We start from the raw sequence: 15,862 nt of genomic DNA on the forward strand, positions 1-15,862 counted from the left end.
AAGAACTTACTATGTAGACAAAGTTGACCTGGAACTCCCAGAGATCTGCATGTCTCTGCCTCCTCAGTGCTAGGATTAAAAACATTACAGGCATAGGCCAGTGCTGCCCAGCATCGAAACTTTTTTAACCATAAACCCAAGCAAAGTTTTGTTGATTAAGAAATTGAATTTTACCCATGCTTCAGGAGAGGAAAGAAAGGAGAAGGAATGAACTACAGTTGGCATCATTTTAGTGTTTTAAACTTTTGTATTTAATTTTTAAAAACCAAAATGAGGGGTTGGGGATTTAGCTCAGTGGTAGAGCGCTTGCCTAGCAAGCACAAGGCCCTGGATTTGGTCCTCAGCTCCGAAAAAGAAAAAATGAATTTTTGGAGGATATCTGTATTTGAACCTAGGAATTTACATGAGCTAGCCATGCCCTGCGTCTCAGCTTTTATCTTAGCCATGAAAAAAAAAAAGAATTCCAATGACATTTTTCTTGTTTTTACATGTTAAAAGATACTGATTTCTTACTGTATAAGCCACCAAACTTCATTGATGCACTCAATGAAAAATTTTTCCACACTCATAAAAGACTCAACTACTCCACCCAGTTTCTTAAGAATTGCAATGTTCTGCAATTTTGAAATATGTCTTCAGAAGTGACCTTGGTTAGTAACATTAAAATAAGGATAAACTAAGGAATATTGGATAGGCTAAGTAAAGAAATGGCACTTCATTTTACTACGTACTTTATGTTAACTAGAACTTAGCCATATTTGTCTGCAAGAGATATGAAAATGTAAAATTGCCATGGGGAGCTGAAAAAGAAAGTGAATAGTCTTTACCACACTGACAATAGTAATAAAATATTTCTAAATCATTTATCAAATTTAACAAAAGTTAGTCTTTATTTTAATTAAAAGATTTATTTATTTATTTTATGTATGTGAATACACTGTAGCTGTCTTCAGACACACCAAAAGAGGGCATCAGATCTCATTACAGATGTTTGTGAGCCACATGTGGGTTTTTAAGTAAACTTTATTTTAAAAATATAACTTGAATATAAAGTAAACATCACACACCAAAATTAACCTAACCCAAAATCTGTACATTTCAATGAACTTTTATCTAAAGAGTGAATAGCTAGATTTCGCTTTGCTTTTATGCAGCTCGACACTTTGTCACTTGATGGGAGTGCTTCCTCCATTCATGTTTGCTATGTGACAAGAATCATGGGTTGACAGCTGCCAGGTTTTCTGTTTTCTTTGGCTTGGCTTTGCTTTCTGGGTGTCTTTTATCTGGTCTAACTTTCACACTTTCTTTGGATTCAGTGAATGCTCTAGTATAATATTTTTATAACTTTAATGATTTTTTTTATTCTTGGATTCTCTTCATAGTTTCTTTGGTACATAACATAAATATACAGAGCTGGTTATGCTGCTCTGTGGTAGAGCACTTGTCTGCTGTGCATAAGCTGCTAGATTCAAGACACAATACTCATATATATATACATATATATACATATATATGTGTGTGTGTATGACTGTATATGTATGCAATATATACTTTATTTTTATACATAGGAAAACCCAATGAGCTGCAGAACTATCTTCTCAATACATTATTCCTTCTTTGTGTGCTTTTATTGTCCTAATGTTGTATCCATATATCTTACAAATTTATAAGTATCATACTCATTTACATTAAATAACTATGTCTTTTTGAGGAGGCTAAAGGAAAGTATGCAAACTAAATGATTCAAATGTACCATTAATATATGCACGCATGTATATGTCCAGATAAATGGACAGAGCAAGAGGGCCAGAGAAGTGTTAATTTTGTTGAAACTCATTTACCATTTCTTGTTCTGCTCATCAGTTTCTGTGGGCTCTCACTGCTATCTCACTTCCTTTCCTTACTCTAATGTAGATTCATTCATATCTAAGTATTTTATGCTACTATTTAGTATGTGTCTATCAACAGCATCAATAGTAAACTTTCACATATTATATTGTACAATATCTTTTAAAGTCATTTGCTAGAAAAAAAGAAACATACACATTATATTCTGATGATTGTATAATAAAGTCTTTCTTTCTTCTTGGGAGGGGAGATGACTGTATTTGAACTGCTGTTTGAGACTTTTAGACTGAAGAATTTTCTTTGGATTATTTTCCTAAGAGCTTTCTTCCGTTCATAAATTCTCCAAGTTATCATTTCTTTCACAGTACCTTTATTTTGCATTCATTTTCTTTTACTCATAAGTTCTCTCAGTTATTGTTTTTCTTGTAACATCATTATTTTACAGTAACTTTTCAATCCTGATTTTTTCCCAATCCACAATTACTGATCCCTCTACATTTAGAATATGTGTCCTTCTGGACACCATCATGTGTGCTAAGTGAGAGCCACCCATATCACCACCATCACTAGGGCAGGATGAGTTGCTTTTTCTTGCTCTTTGTCTTTATCATCCACATTTTTACTATCACATTGATGACAGTGGATCTATTTGCCTTATATCTTATTGTAGATAAAAATAAGCATCTAAATATGTAATCACTACACATCAGAAACATTGCAAGAGCTTCCAGCAAATATTCCTATAATGTTTTACTAGAATTTTTCTATCTCCTTTCTTTCCTCTCAGCTTAAGTTTCTGTTTCTGTAACTGTAAACTGTTTCTGTTTTAAGTGCTATCTCACACTTTTTCCAAGTGGCCCTAGTCATTTCCTTTTCTTTTTCTTTATGTCTGTGCATTTGGGAGCTTTGGATTGTATAAATCCTAACATTTTCTGACCCTTTTGACTTCCAATTTAAGTATACTTCAGAGTCTCCACGCCAATTTTCTAGTTCAATTATTACACACCCCTCTGAAAGGATCTCCCTTTGTTACTCACAGTAGCATTGAATTCATGGTCCTTCTGCCTCCATTTCCCATTTGCTGGGTTTCAGGTATGTGTCAGCATGCCCAAAATTTCCACTATCTTACCCTGCATTTCTCTTTGAGTCTTTTATTTGGTGAGACACTGCTACCATGACTATCTATCTCTTTCAAAAAATGTCTTTTTGGCATTTTGCAATGTATTTATTTTTATTTTATGTGCACTGGTGTTTTGACTACATGTATGTCTGTGTGATGGTGTCAGATCCTCCAGGATAGGAGTTACAGACAGTTGTGAGCTGCCATAGGTGTGCTGGGAATTGAACTTGAGTACTCTGGAAGAGCAGCCAATGCTCTTAACCACTAAGCCATCTCTCCAAGCCACCTTTTTTTTTTTGCATTTTGAACCTATTTGTAATATGTACATATGTTCATAATCTTATACTGACATTTGCCTTTGCTCTCTGTTTTTTTTTTCTTTTTGGAGTTGGTTTTAAATTACTGTCCAAAGTCACTCGCTTTTATCTGAAAGAGCTTTGTTTTTCTTCTAACATTCATGTGTCTTTGCTAAGGCCAAGTTTTGGGTCATTCCCAAGGGCAGTTTCTCTTGCCATCTCTCTCTTACTCTTTGAATAGGTTATGTTTTCCTATTTGTTTACATAGCTCCTGGGTTTATTTTTTTACTAACATTTAAAATAACAATAATAATAATAATAATGATAATGATAATAATATATTGTTGTATCCTCTGACCAAGAATTTGTGTAGATGTATCTCTGTGTATGTGTCTTTGTGTGTACATCTGTGTGACTATACGTGTATCTTTGTGCATATGTGTCTGTGTGAGTCTTTGTGTATGTTTATCTATGTCTGTGAGTTAGTTTGCTCTGGTGGCTTCCCTGAACTACTTCCATAAGATCTGTGGTATCAGAACACAAAGCTCTAAAACTGCTCATGTTTGCTCATATCAGCATTGGAATGACAGTAGTTACAGCAGGACTCTCCTATATGTCATCTTTCCTAGTCACTCTGGTAAGCTACCAGCCTCGATATTCATCACTCTTAGCTGCTTGTCCCATACTTACAAGGCAGTTGTTTTATTGCCTGTTACCCCAACAAGGCACAAGCTTGTCCCATAACCCAACTCAATCAAAATCACTTTCATGGGTGTATTTTTGAAGCCAGTCTTTGAGGTTTGGTCCAACCGCAAAAGGGCTCTCGTTAGCTGTGTACTTCTTTGCTTCTCTGGAAAACTGACTCCTGACTACAGTTTAACCTGAAATTTGTAGAGCCACTGTTGTCTTCTATGCTTCAAATTACAGAAGCATTCCTTATTTTTCTTTTAGGACATATACATACATACACATACACATACACATACACATACACATACACATACACATACACATACACTTACACATACACTTACACATACACATTCATTTACATAAGTCCCGAATTCCCCTGCTTTCTCTTTCAAATAACGTCAAGGATTTAAAGTATTGAGTGCTTTGACATTTTGCATTTTTATGATCAAACTCTCCTCCTCAATAGGTCATTGTTTCATAGCCAGCTGCAGAACAGTTCCCGTGTGTCTGTGTTTCATAAACTGGACTCTGGGTGGCACGGTAACCTTTAGAGATCTTGGCTTTTCTCTTCTACCGTGCAAATTAGGGTAAGGAGAACTGGGGCTGAGGTACTCCCTGCCAAGCCGAGTGCAATCTCCTTCCTGATGGTGAATAGTCAGTGGAGAAAAACATCTCCCTATCTCTTAGTCACAGTTGCATGAAATTGAGCCTTTACACAGCAGCACTGGAGCTTGATGTGAAAGCTCGCATCTCCTCAGGCCACCTTCAACCTGAAGAAAGAAGAAGCCCCATCTTTATAGCCACACCCACTCCTGAGGAAACTTCCTTGTGTTTCTGAGTGAAGAAGCTGGAAGAAGTAGGTTATGGCTTATTACCAGAGACTTTCATTGATCTTTGAGGGTATGTAGTATTGAACAAATACTACATCATATTACTGTTCATAAAATTTCCAAACACTTTGGAAATTTGTAAATTTGTATTTCTTTGTTTATTTTTACCATGGAGTTCCCATGATATTATTAGGAAGATGGAGACACACCACACACACACACACACACAGACACACACACACACACGCACGCACACACAAACCAGCTCCTATAATGAATGCAGAACACTTTGACAGAGTTTTGCCCTCCATGTCATTCACAGTGATTTGTTTTTCTGCTCAGAAATCATTTAACTGCTGCAATATACACAGAGATAATCTCTCTGTCATCACTTAGGAAAGTTCATAAGCTCATCAGTGACAGTTCTTGATGATAATATGCAAAGCCTGCTTGCATTCCACTGTAAGGAGGACAGTGAGCATCATTTTACCTCTAGCCTTCTGAATTCCATTGGCATTTTACCACCCCAGAATGGATTTCATAGCTAAGCTTCCTACCAGTAGAGTGAATAAGGCCTGAACCTTTCCTTTGCTATTCATTGTCAAATGCATTCTCCTTCTTAAGGCCTGATATAGCAACATAAATGAATGTGTGCCATGTTCCATCCATGGGCTACCTCATCTTAAAAGCAACTTTTCATTGATTTTAGATCTTTCTCTCTCTCTCTCTCTCTCTCTCTCTCTCTCTCTCTCCTCTCTCCTCTCCTTCTCTCTCTTTCTCTCTTCCTCCCTTCCTCCCTTCCCCCATGTTTCTCTGCATGTGTGTATGTGTGTGTGTGTGTGTGTGTGTGTGTGTGTGTGTGTATTCCAGGGCCTTGTGCACACTACACACAAAATAACTATGCTCTCTCCATACTCACTAAGGAAAAAGAAAGCCCTTCCTAAGTGGTTTTACTGAGTTTAATTTAATAAAGGAATATTCCCATCTGTTAAGAAATCATTTGTATATTTCCAGTGAAATAACATAATAATAAAACTATATGAAATATTTTTTTCTATTAATCTATAAAGCAAATATTAATGGAGCTAGTGTGAGCAAGTCAATGTGACAAGAATTAGTACAGTTTGTTGCTAAATGTCTATCCACTGTGACATTAATTTCTAAAAGAGAAAGATTTTTTTGTTTGGTTCACAGACACATTTAAACTTAGCTTTCCTAATAAACTGTACAACATACAAAGATAAAATAAGAGCATGTTTCTTTTCAACCTGAAATAACAGGAGATGATTTTACTAGAATGATCTTGCTGCCTCTTTGTTGAATTTGTCTGTTTGTAACTTTCTATGGAAAAATACAAATTGATAGCAGTGTTCAGAGTTAGTGTTTCAAGGGAGACACTGACCATGGGTCCCTACGGCACAAAAGTGCAAAGTGCTGATTGTTCCTGTCATGTACTTAAAAGATTTGGGTTAGGCAATGAGCCTGAGCTCACAATCTTGAAGGAATTCATGGAGCTCCATTTTGGAATCTTCAAAGCATCCATTCTTCAATAACTTTTCACCAAGTTATTGTAAAGTAAATATGTGTTGCTGTTTTTCCTTCTCAATGATCAGATTTCAATATCTTTCAAACAGCTTTAATACACTTTAATGAGTTCTTTAGATTTTAAAGGCCAAAAGTTTAAGAATACAAGTATATGTTCAATGAGAAACTGCTGATCTTGGATTTTCTTTGTGTTTTCAGCAAAATAGGAAGGCAGAGGAGGACGACAAACTTGTCTTTAAGTCCTACCCAGAGCCCCCACTTTATGTCTTCGTTTTCACATACATGGGATATGGAATTGGCATGCTATTCGGCTATCTCAGAGACTTCATGAGAAACTGGGGAATAGAAAAATGCAACGCAGCTGTAGAGCGAGAAGAACAAAAGGTAAGTATGCTTGCATCCCCAGGTCTGTGTCAGTGTCTACCCCTCTCAAATAGTGATTCAGGCCCAGACCCTAGAAACAAGGACATGTCCAGAAACCATTCACCAGAAAGTCCATTCATCTCCACTTACTACGTGGTCTCTGATGTATTTGTGGCCTTTTTGTTTGTTTGTTACAAACATTTATTGGAATACTATTAATTATCAGGTACAGAGTTTAAGTTTTCTTGTTCATTATCACATTTAACGTAGACAGTATTTCCATAACCTGTATGATAAACGATCATTTTAATCCTGAACCAATGAGAAAGACAGCAGTGGAAGCAAGGACACCTGGGAGGAACTCTGCTCTGCTTTTCTAGATTCAGTATCTTTGCGGTCTATTCCAAAATAAAAATGTGTACCTTGGTGAAATGTGACGTTTTAATTTCATGTAGAACAGGATTTCTCAACATGTTCACTACTGGTATGACTCATTAGATGATTCCTCTGGAAAGCCCTGTACACTGAAGGAATTCAAACAGCATCCCTGACCTCCACACACTAGATTTCCCATTAGCACTGGCTGACACACATAATAATGATCAAGTCACCGCATTTAGAACCAGTTACACGGCTATTTTTAAAGTATCTATATTGCCTTTTTTCTTTACTGAGCTAGAAAATAAATGTAAAGATAATCGAAGATCTACCCTGTATGTATATATAATTAGTTCTTTGGGAAATTGATACATGTCTTGATCATATTCACAGCCTCCAACATTTCTTTTCACTTCCACAACCCTCCCTTACCCACACAATCTTTGTGTGCCACCCCCTGTCCCCACTTAACCCCTCAAGTGCAATTTGTGATGCCCAAAATAATCTTGGGTGTGTGGCCTTTCACACATGGAAATTTACCATGTCAACTTACCGGAAGATGTGTACTCTTAAAATCATCTGACTTTCCATCTTCCAGAAACTCTAAATAACCAATAGTTCCTCAGCACTAGTGTGACTTCATGCCCACGTTCCCTCTCAGTGCTGGAATTTAGTCTGTCTTGATGTTGTATGGGTCTTGTGCATGGTGTGACATCATACATGTCACTCCCTACTGCGTGTGGAAGACACTGTCTTCTTGTAGTTATCCACTTCTCTTGTTTTTGTTTGTTTATTTAGGATTCTTCCTCCCCAGTGATCTCTAAGTCTTGAGAGGAAAGGGTCCCTATATCAGTGCTCCATTTAGTGTTGCTCATTCTTCAGCCTCTCATCCTCTGCACCTTGACTAGTTGAAGGTCTTTCTTGTGTTGATCATCATATACTACAAGGAGAGACATCTCTGATTTATGTTGAGAGATATATTACTCTTTGGGTACAATCTAATAGAAAACTATTAGGGCAGACATAACCCTCCCCTTCAAAAAGCTAACCATAAAATAAGATGCTGATAAGAAGCCAGATAAATAAGTAGAGGGCACTAGGAGAGATTTTAAGAGTGCCTGACTTAAACGTGTTGCTGAGAAAAGGATCCTGGGATGAACAAAATTAAATTATGAACATAGACCAGTAAGAGTAAATGGCAAAGGGTAGATGTTCTTTAAAAAAAGGGATAGTGATACAAGATGGCCCAGGGATAAGAGGATAGTCAAAAAATCAAGGAACTCCAGTGTTTGAGTATGAAGACAAAGTCCATGTGAAAGTCAAGTAGAGTCAGACTCTAATTATTTTATAAGCCATGAATGTTTATTATAAGAAAAATGAGAAAATACTGATAGATGCAGAAGAATGTAGATTTGTAGATTTAGAAAGATTATTCTCTCTGCACTATGAAGAATGGATTTCAGAAAGAGGACAGAGGTACAAAAAAATTTCTAGGTGAGACAGTGAGGCTGGGACCAAGGTAATGAAAACAGGGCAGTGATAAAAGATAAAGCTAAGAGATGTTGAAAAAGTGCCACAACAGTTGGTCTCTTGGAGAAACAGGGAGATAAAGACTGCACCCATGGTTTTGGTGTGGGCGGCTGTGGATGTGTCATCGTTTACTCAAATGGGAGATAGAGAAGAAAGATTATTAGAAGTGCAAAGTGGCTGAGTCTTCGTTTCCAAGTTTTATTTAAAGAATTGGCTGCTAAATATATAAAGATAGACCTCAGGAGAAAACTCTCAAGGTAAATCTGTGGCATCCTCTGTGAGTCTTCATCCTAGCCATGTGTACCAAAGCCAAAGAAGTAAATAGGATCTCCAGGGCATGTCTAGAATGGGCAAACAGACAAAAGAAAGATGAGATGAACTTTAGAGAATTGAATAGCTATCAGAGATGGACATTCAATTTAATTTCTTTTGAATTCAAGAAACAGAAGCAAAGTTACACCGAAGAAGGCCTACAGTTCACTTCTCTATGAGTTGTGGAAGAGATTGGTAAAAGGAAAATGGAGTTGCAAGCCCCTTCAGCTCCTTCAGTGCTTACTCTAATTCAGCCCCATAAGAACAACAATACCAACCAACCAGAACTTCCAGGGACTAAACCACTACCCAAAGAGTACACATGGACAGACCCATGGCTCCAGCTGCATATGTAGCAGAGGATGGACTTGTTGGGCACCAATGGGAGGAGAAGCCCTTGGTCCTGCCAAGGCTGGTCCCCCCATTGTAAGGAAATGGTAAGGTGGGGAGGCAGAAGGCAGGTGGTTGGGGCGGGGAAACAGCCTCATAGAAGAAGGGGGAAGGTGGATATGATGGGGGCTTAGGGAGGGGAAGCCAGGAAAGGAAATAACATTTGAAATGTAAATAAAAAATATCCAATCAAAAAAAAGGAAAACGGAACTGCTTTTGAAGATATTTACACAGAAATCAACTCTTGCTTGCAAGTAGGAAAATATAATAGAAGGGACGCCAAATGATCTCAAGTTTCCCACTTGAGCAGAGACACTGGTGACAATGTCAGTCATTGCAGTGAAATAGTCCTATATTAACAATCATGATGGTCCAGACCCAGCAGAAACCTAAGCCTGTCTTGGAGCTCAGTGAATGGGAAGACCCTTTGGGATCATTCTGAACTGAAATAAGAGCACTGGGCCTTGAGGCTTTTGCAGTGAGAGGGATTTTTATCAGAGACCCTTGTGGAGGAAAATTCCCTTCAGGCCCGGGAAATATTCACAAAGCTATAAAGCCCCAATGTGCCCAGGAAAGAGAGGAATGGGTAACTCATTCAGTCTTGAATATGTTATGGGCAGCACACAGTAGCCTGTACTTTAACTTTTGTCTCCAGTGTTACAATAATTGACCACAGAAAGAAGGTGTGGCAATAAATACTTCAGTAGTTTATAATTCTTTATAAAACATTTCAGTCTGTCCTGTGAAGCAGATTGATGCAATATAGTCTCCTTCATAAGCATGCTTTTCATATTTGTTACTTGTCTCATTTGAGCGCCTTTAGAAATTTAGAGGTTCTAGAGTAGAGGATTATAATTATTAATAACTATATTCTTTGGATGTGACTTAGTCCTCCCAATCCTAGCTTCAGTCTGAGCCTTTGTTTAATGCCCTATACTTCTGTCAGTATCCTTGCCTTGTGTTAACAAACTTTATAAACCACATCTTGAAGACTATTTATCAAAGCTTTTAATAAGCTAATTCCCAGTGGCCAATGGTTCTTTCTAGTGAGAATAAGCATTATTGTATTATAAACAACATCGCTAGTGGTACAAAGTACATAGCCCCCTTAGAAGAAACCAGTTATGAGAAATAGCTTCAGAAAAGGATCATAAATTAACAATGCAGACAATGTTTTTCTCAAAGAACATAAATGGATGCTTTTATTTCCCCTTTCCCTTTTTAATAACCAAATATAAGAACCCACTAATTCAATTTTCCTAAGATTTCTCAATCAAACAAAATGATTGTTTTGTTTCTTCAAACAAAAATATTACCATAAATTAGTATTTGTTTGCTCTTATGTAGTTCTGATTTCTTACACAAATGCCTTCAAATTGATTCCAAAACATAAAGGCTCTTTTATTTGCTTGAATAAGAATATCCTTTCCCATAGACTCAGATGTGGACACTTGGTCCAGAGTCCGTGGCATTGTTTCTGGAAGTTCACAAGCAGTAGTCCTACTGAAGGAAGTATGTCACTTGTGGGCAGGCTTCACTAAAGCTTCACTCTACTTCCTGTTTGCTACCTCTGATCTGCTTTGTATGGGTTGCAGCTTCCTGTCCTTTGGGTGGTTCCTGCCACTTGCTGCTAGGCCACTCTGCTTTGATGGAAGTTTGTCCCTCTGGACCCATAAACCAAAATAAACGCTCTTTCTGACCTTTCCCAGATCCTGGGGTTTTATCACAGTACCAGAAAAGCAACTAATTCAGCTTTGATGAACTCTTTTTATTTTACTAAGAAGGAAAAGAATACAAAATTCCAAAACGCATTCCATGATTATAATACAGGCTCAGAGCTCTTGATAAAATTTTCAGTAAACTCTAGAACAGAAAAGAACAACATAGACAGGCACAGACTCAATTGTTTTTCTTTTGCTTTTTTTTTTCATTGCTTATTTTCTCCACTTTCCTCTTCATTTTTGAGTACTTTATGTGAGTTTTTCTTGCTGATCTCTGTTTGTCTTTTTAATTCAAAACCAGCTTTAGAATTGAAACATAAAGTCCTCTGCTAAATGATTATCATGATAAGATACTTAATAATCCAACTTGATAAAATCTAGGAACTATCAGCAGGTATATTTATTGAAGACTTCTAAAATACCAAGCACAAATTCTGCCACCCCACATTTCTCAAGTGCCAATGGCCATGATGTCTGAGAGCCTTTGTAAGATCTGACATTTAACAAGATTCCAGCTTGGTATAAAGCTCTGAAGTTGAAACATTGTCTCCATGTACACCTAACTAGTGTTGATTCCTCATCAAGTACATCACAGACACCTCTGGCATAGAAGATGCAACCTGAAACATAGAAGATGCAACAAATGGCAACTATATAAAAATCTAGAAGAATATTCACATTTGCAGTAATTATAATTTGTCCTGTGTCATCCATGTTATGGATCCTGAGAAAATATCAAAATGGTCTCAAAGAAGATTTCTCCTAAGCATTGTGAAGGACAGAGTCCATTAATGTAACCAAGTGATATAACAGACAGATGGCTCAGGCACTGATCTTGCTATGTAAGCCTATACAGTCTACAGAGCTTTGAGGGGTACCCCTAATAAGTGATTATATTAAGTTTTTGAGATAGTAATATTAGACTAGTGCTTTTGTAGCCTTGGTTATTCATTGAAATCAATGGGTTTTAATTTAAAAAAAATGCCTCGGTCTTACACAACAACCCCCTGATCTAACTACTTGAGGTAAAGCCTGGATAAAGGGGTACATACACACGTGCTCAGTATACAAGCATAATCTGTAAGCTGAGCTCTGAGCTAGTACTTCAGAATGATGCTTCTCAAGCTTGTCATGTATACAAATGAAGGGATGATATTCATCATCTAATGATGATTCCATAGGACCAAGATCCTTCGTTTCTAAACATGATCAGAGGAGAAGCCAATGCCTGTTATTCCAGAAGCCCTGCCTTGGAAGGTCAGCCATCACCCATATTTAGGTGGTGGCAGTACTATTGCTAGCTGACCCTGGGTTTTCATCTCCTTTCACATGTCAACCTAGGTGCCATCAGTTCCATGAATGATCATATATACTTTATTGACGAGGTAGGTTTTTGAGGTTCGTTCTCCATAACTAGCAACTGATGATAAGATTGAGGCAAATTTGAGCACACATCCTAGACAGTTGGTCTGTCCAAAGGGTTTGTCATTACCAGCTTTCTTCCTCCAGTACTACTGCTAGTAACTCTACTCCATCTCTCAAGGTCTCATTCACAAGATTTTAAGCTCTCTTTATTCCTTGTATTCACTTTTTGCTGCCTCTGTTCGGTTTAAATTCCGTGACCTGCGATATACACTCTTACTTGATATACATTCTTGCCTAAGGGGAGGGGGCTGCTTCCCCTTTAAACTGAGGATCACTAAGTTCCAGGTGGTTGAGCAGTGTCAATCAATCACATAGTACATTTAGCCACTGACTATTGTCTACATTCTCTTCCCTTTCCAAGCCCCCAGTACCTCTTGACTCTCTTGATGTTCAATAATAATCTATTGCTTTCTACTTTATTGAAAAAATGACAGGGATGAGACCATGCATTCTTTATTATTATTATTATTATTATTATTATTATTATTATTATTATTATTAACTTGAGTATTTCTTATATACATTTCGAGTGTTATTCCCTTTCCCGGTTTCCGGGCAAACATCCCCCTCCCCCCTCCCATTCCTTATGGGTGTTCCCCTCCCATCCCTCCCCCCCTTGCTGCCCTCTCCCCAACAGTCTAGTTCACTGGGGGTTCAGTCTTAGCAGGACCCAGGGCTTCCCCTTCCACTGGTGCTCTTACTAGGATATTCATTGCTACCTATGAGGTCAGAGTCCAGGGTCAGTCCATGTATAGTCTTTGGGTAGTGGCTTAGTCCCTGGAAGCTCTGTTTGGTTGAGACCATGCATTCTTACTTCTTCCTTTACTCTCCCAGTTATGCATCTGAGCTTCTACTCCAGGCCACTGCCTTCCACACTTTTTCCCAGATCAGTAAATTGTGTTTCTGACAGTCCAGGACTCTGTACAAAAGCCTCCAAGTCACCCTTGATGTTGCCCTTTCTCTTGTGCCCCAAGTCAAATCTTTCAGCAATTATTGGTTGTCCTGTGTTCAAAATATGTTTATCACCAGATAGTTGTTCTTCACCACCCATCATGCTGCAGGTCTGTCTAAACTACTATTTTGTCTTACCCAATGAACTTGATGTCCATCCTCTAGCCCTATGAGCTCTTCTCAACAGACAGCCAATATGATTCTTTTAAAACCCAAGTCAAGCCACATCCCATCTTTGTCCATAACTCTTTAATGTCTGTCCAAGTCACTAACTAAAATCATATCGGGAGGAAGCACTGCAAAATGTGGTCCCCTCTTTTGTCTCTAATTTGTCACCTCTACCACTCTCCCCTGGTTCACTCTACTTCAAACACCAAGATCTCCTGGATCTTTCTCAAACTCCTCTTGCTCACCCCATCTAATGCAGGGTTTTTTTAATTTCCATTTCATTTTTCTTGGAATGGTCTTCCCATGAGTATTTACACAGCTCACTCCTGCTTCAACTCTCCCTGTAAAACCAATAGCCAGTCATCAAGATAGCACATCAGGTAAAGGTCCCCAATACCCACTGATCAATGTAGCGCCATACAGTTATTAATATAGCTCTGCAATATAACGAAATCATAAACACTAAAACCTCCAGCAATTCTTTCATTGTTCAGAATTGTTTTGGTCATTCTGGAATTTTTGCATTTCCATATGAAATTTAAGATATTTTTCTAGTTATATGAGAAGTGCATTGGAATTTTGACAGGGAATTATGTTCAATATGTAAATCCCCAATTTCACAATAATAATCCTAATTCATAGGCATGGGAGAGCTTTCCCTCTTCTCATATTTTCTTGAATTATCTTCTATGTCCTAAAGTTTCTGTTATTCTAGTCTTTCAATTACTTAATTGGATTTATTCCAAGATTTCTTCTAGGTTAATATTGATGGGATTATTTCCTGATTCTATGAGATCTCCTGATTTTTTATTAATCATATATTCTATTTCTTTTCTGAATGCATTTGGCAGTTATAGAAATTATCTAGTAGAGTCTTTAGGGACTTTTATGTATAGAATCATTGGCAAACAAGTATGGTTTTGTCTCTTTCCTATTATATCCACTTTATCTCTTTTCTTTTGTAGTGAGGACATTTCAGATCTTTTGTTTTATCAAACTCAAAATACAGAGTGCATTCTTATAAATAGGACCACCCATCCTGTCCATTCATTCTCTAGCACTTACTCATCCTGCAAAACCCAAATTCTGGGCGAGTCAGAATTTCTGATTTATGCAGTAATATTTTCTGACATTCTGTTACTTTTTCTGTTGAGGCTTTACCTTTGACACTTGGGAAGTATTAGTTTAACTAACCATATCAGCTTAGAGAAAATATAAAAATTTCCATAATGCAAAAAGGATCAATACTATTTTGTATCTATTGTTTTAGGTGGAATCCACTCATTTATGCATATCATCCCCTAATCACTGAGTCCTTATTGTCTCTATTACACCAAGCTTTTTGTGTCAGAAATATAAGAAAAAATTAGTGAGCCAAGCAACAAATCAAATCTACAGATAGATAGCAATAAGTCCAATAACAAGAGTTCTTTTTCTCTGAAACACTATGAACACTCTCTGAAACATTATGACGTCAAGGAGGAAACAAACTGTATCTTTTTTCCTGTGAGAGCATGCAAAGATGTTAAAAACTCATCTAATAAACTCATAGAGTTTTTAATAACAAAATCTATATCATAGCTATTAGAGAAATTGAGTGACTTGAAATTGTCATATGTAACCAGTGGAGTGGCAAATAAGAAATTCCTTCCATGAGTGTTTATGAGTATTCTTCCCCCTAAGAAATCATGAAACTATCACTGAGCACCATAGAGAGAAATAACAGAAAGTAGTGTGACTGGGGTATAGCCACTTGCCATCAAATGTTGCATGTTCTCTTTATTTCTCTCTCAAGTTAACCAACTCAAGGAGCTGGTTGCCAACTCAGGTAGGCAAACCAGTATCACAAAGCTTCCTCAATGGCTTTCTCGTATCCCTTCTCAAGAAACCATCTCCATCCCATAAAGAAGAGCAAAAATAGCAACCACAAGAGTGAGAAAACTCATTCCCAATTATTCAGCACTTCCTCCTTGACTGTAGAAGAGAGTTTAATCTCAGACAGCTGTATAAGTCTCCTTCACTCTATGCCTAGTCAGCACAGTATATCCACACTGTGGGAGAAGTTAGAGGGTAAGATGAGAAAGGTGGCCAGAGGCCACATGAATCACAAACTGGCTTTGACTTTGAAGAAAGTGGGTTCTGAACAAAGGACAACCTGATATACCAGTTGGTTAATTCTTACTCATTCATCTCAAATACTTTCTGTATTTCTAGCAAACAAGTCTACTTACATATTAGAGCCTCCAGATTTATTCTTGCCCATCATAACCTCATCTCATCTGCCTTAAGACT

General features: G+C 37.5%; 1 protein-coding gene across 1 annotated transcript in view; it reads left to right on the forward strand.

Moving 5' to 3' along the window:
• Sptlc3 (serine palmitoyltransferase long chain base subunit 3) overlaps positions 1-15,862 on the forward strand; it is a 110,720-nt gene that overhangs the window by 17,607 nt on the left and 77,251 nt on the right. Inside the window, exon 2 of the mRNA XM_032904299.1 lies at positions 6,531-6,716. Within this exon, the coding sequence (XP_032760190.1) occupies positions 6,531-6,716 (186 nt within the window). The remainder of the gene's footprint in view (positions 1-6,530; positions 6,717-15,862) is intronic.

The sequence above is a fragment of the Rattus rattus genome, chromosome 5 (genome assembly GCF_011064425.1).
Source record: "Rattus rattus isolate New Zealand chromosome 5, Rrattus_CSIRO_v1, whole genome shotgun sequence".
NCBI lineage: Eukaryota > Metazoa > Chordata > Mammalia > Rodentia > Muridae > Rattus > Rattus rattus.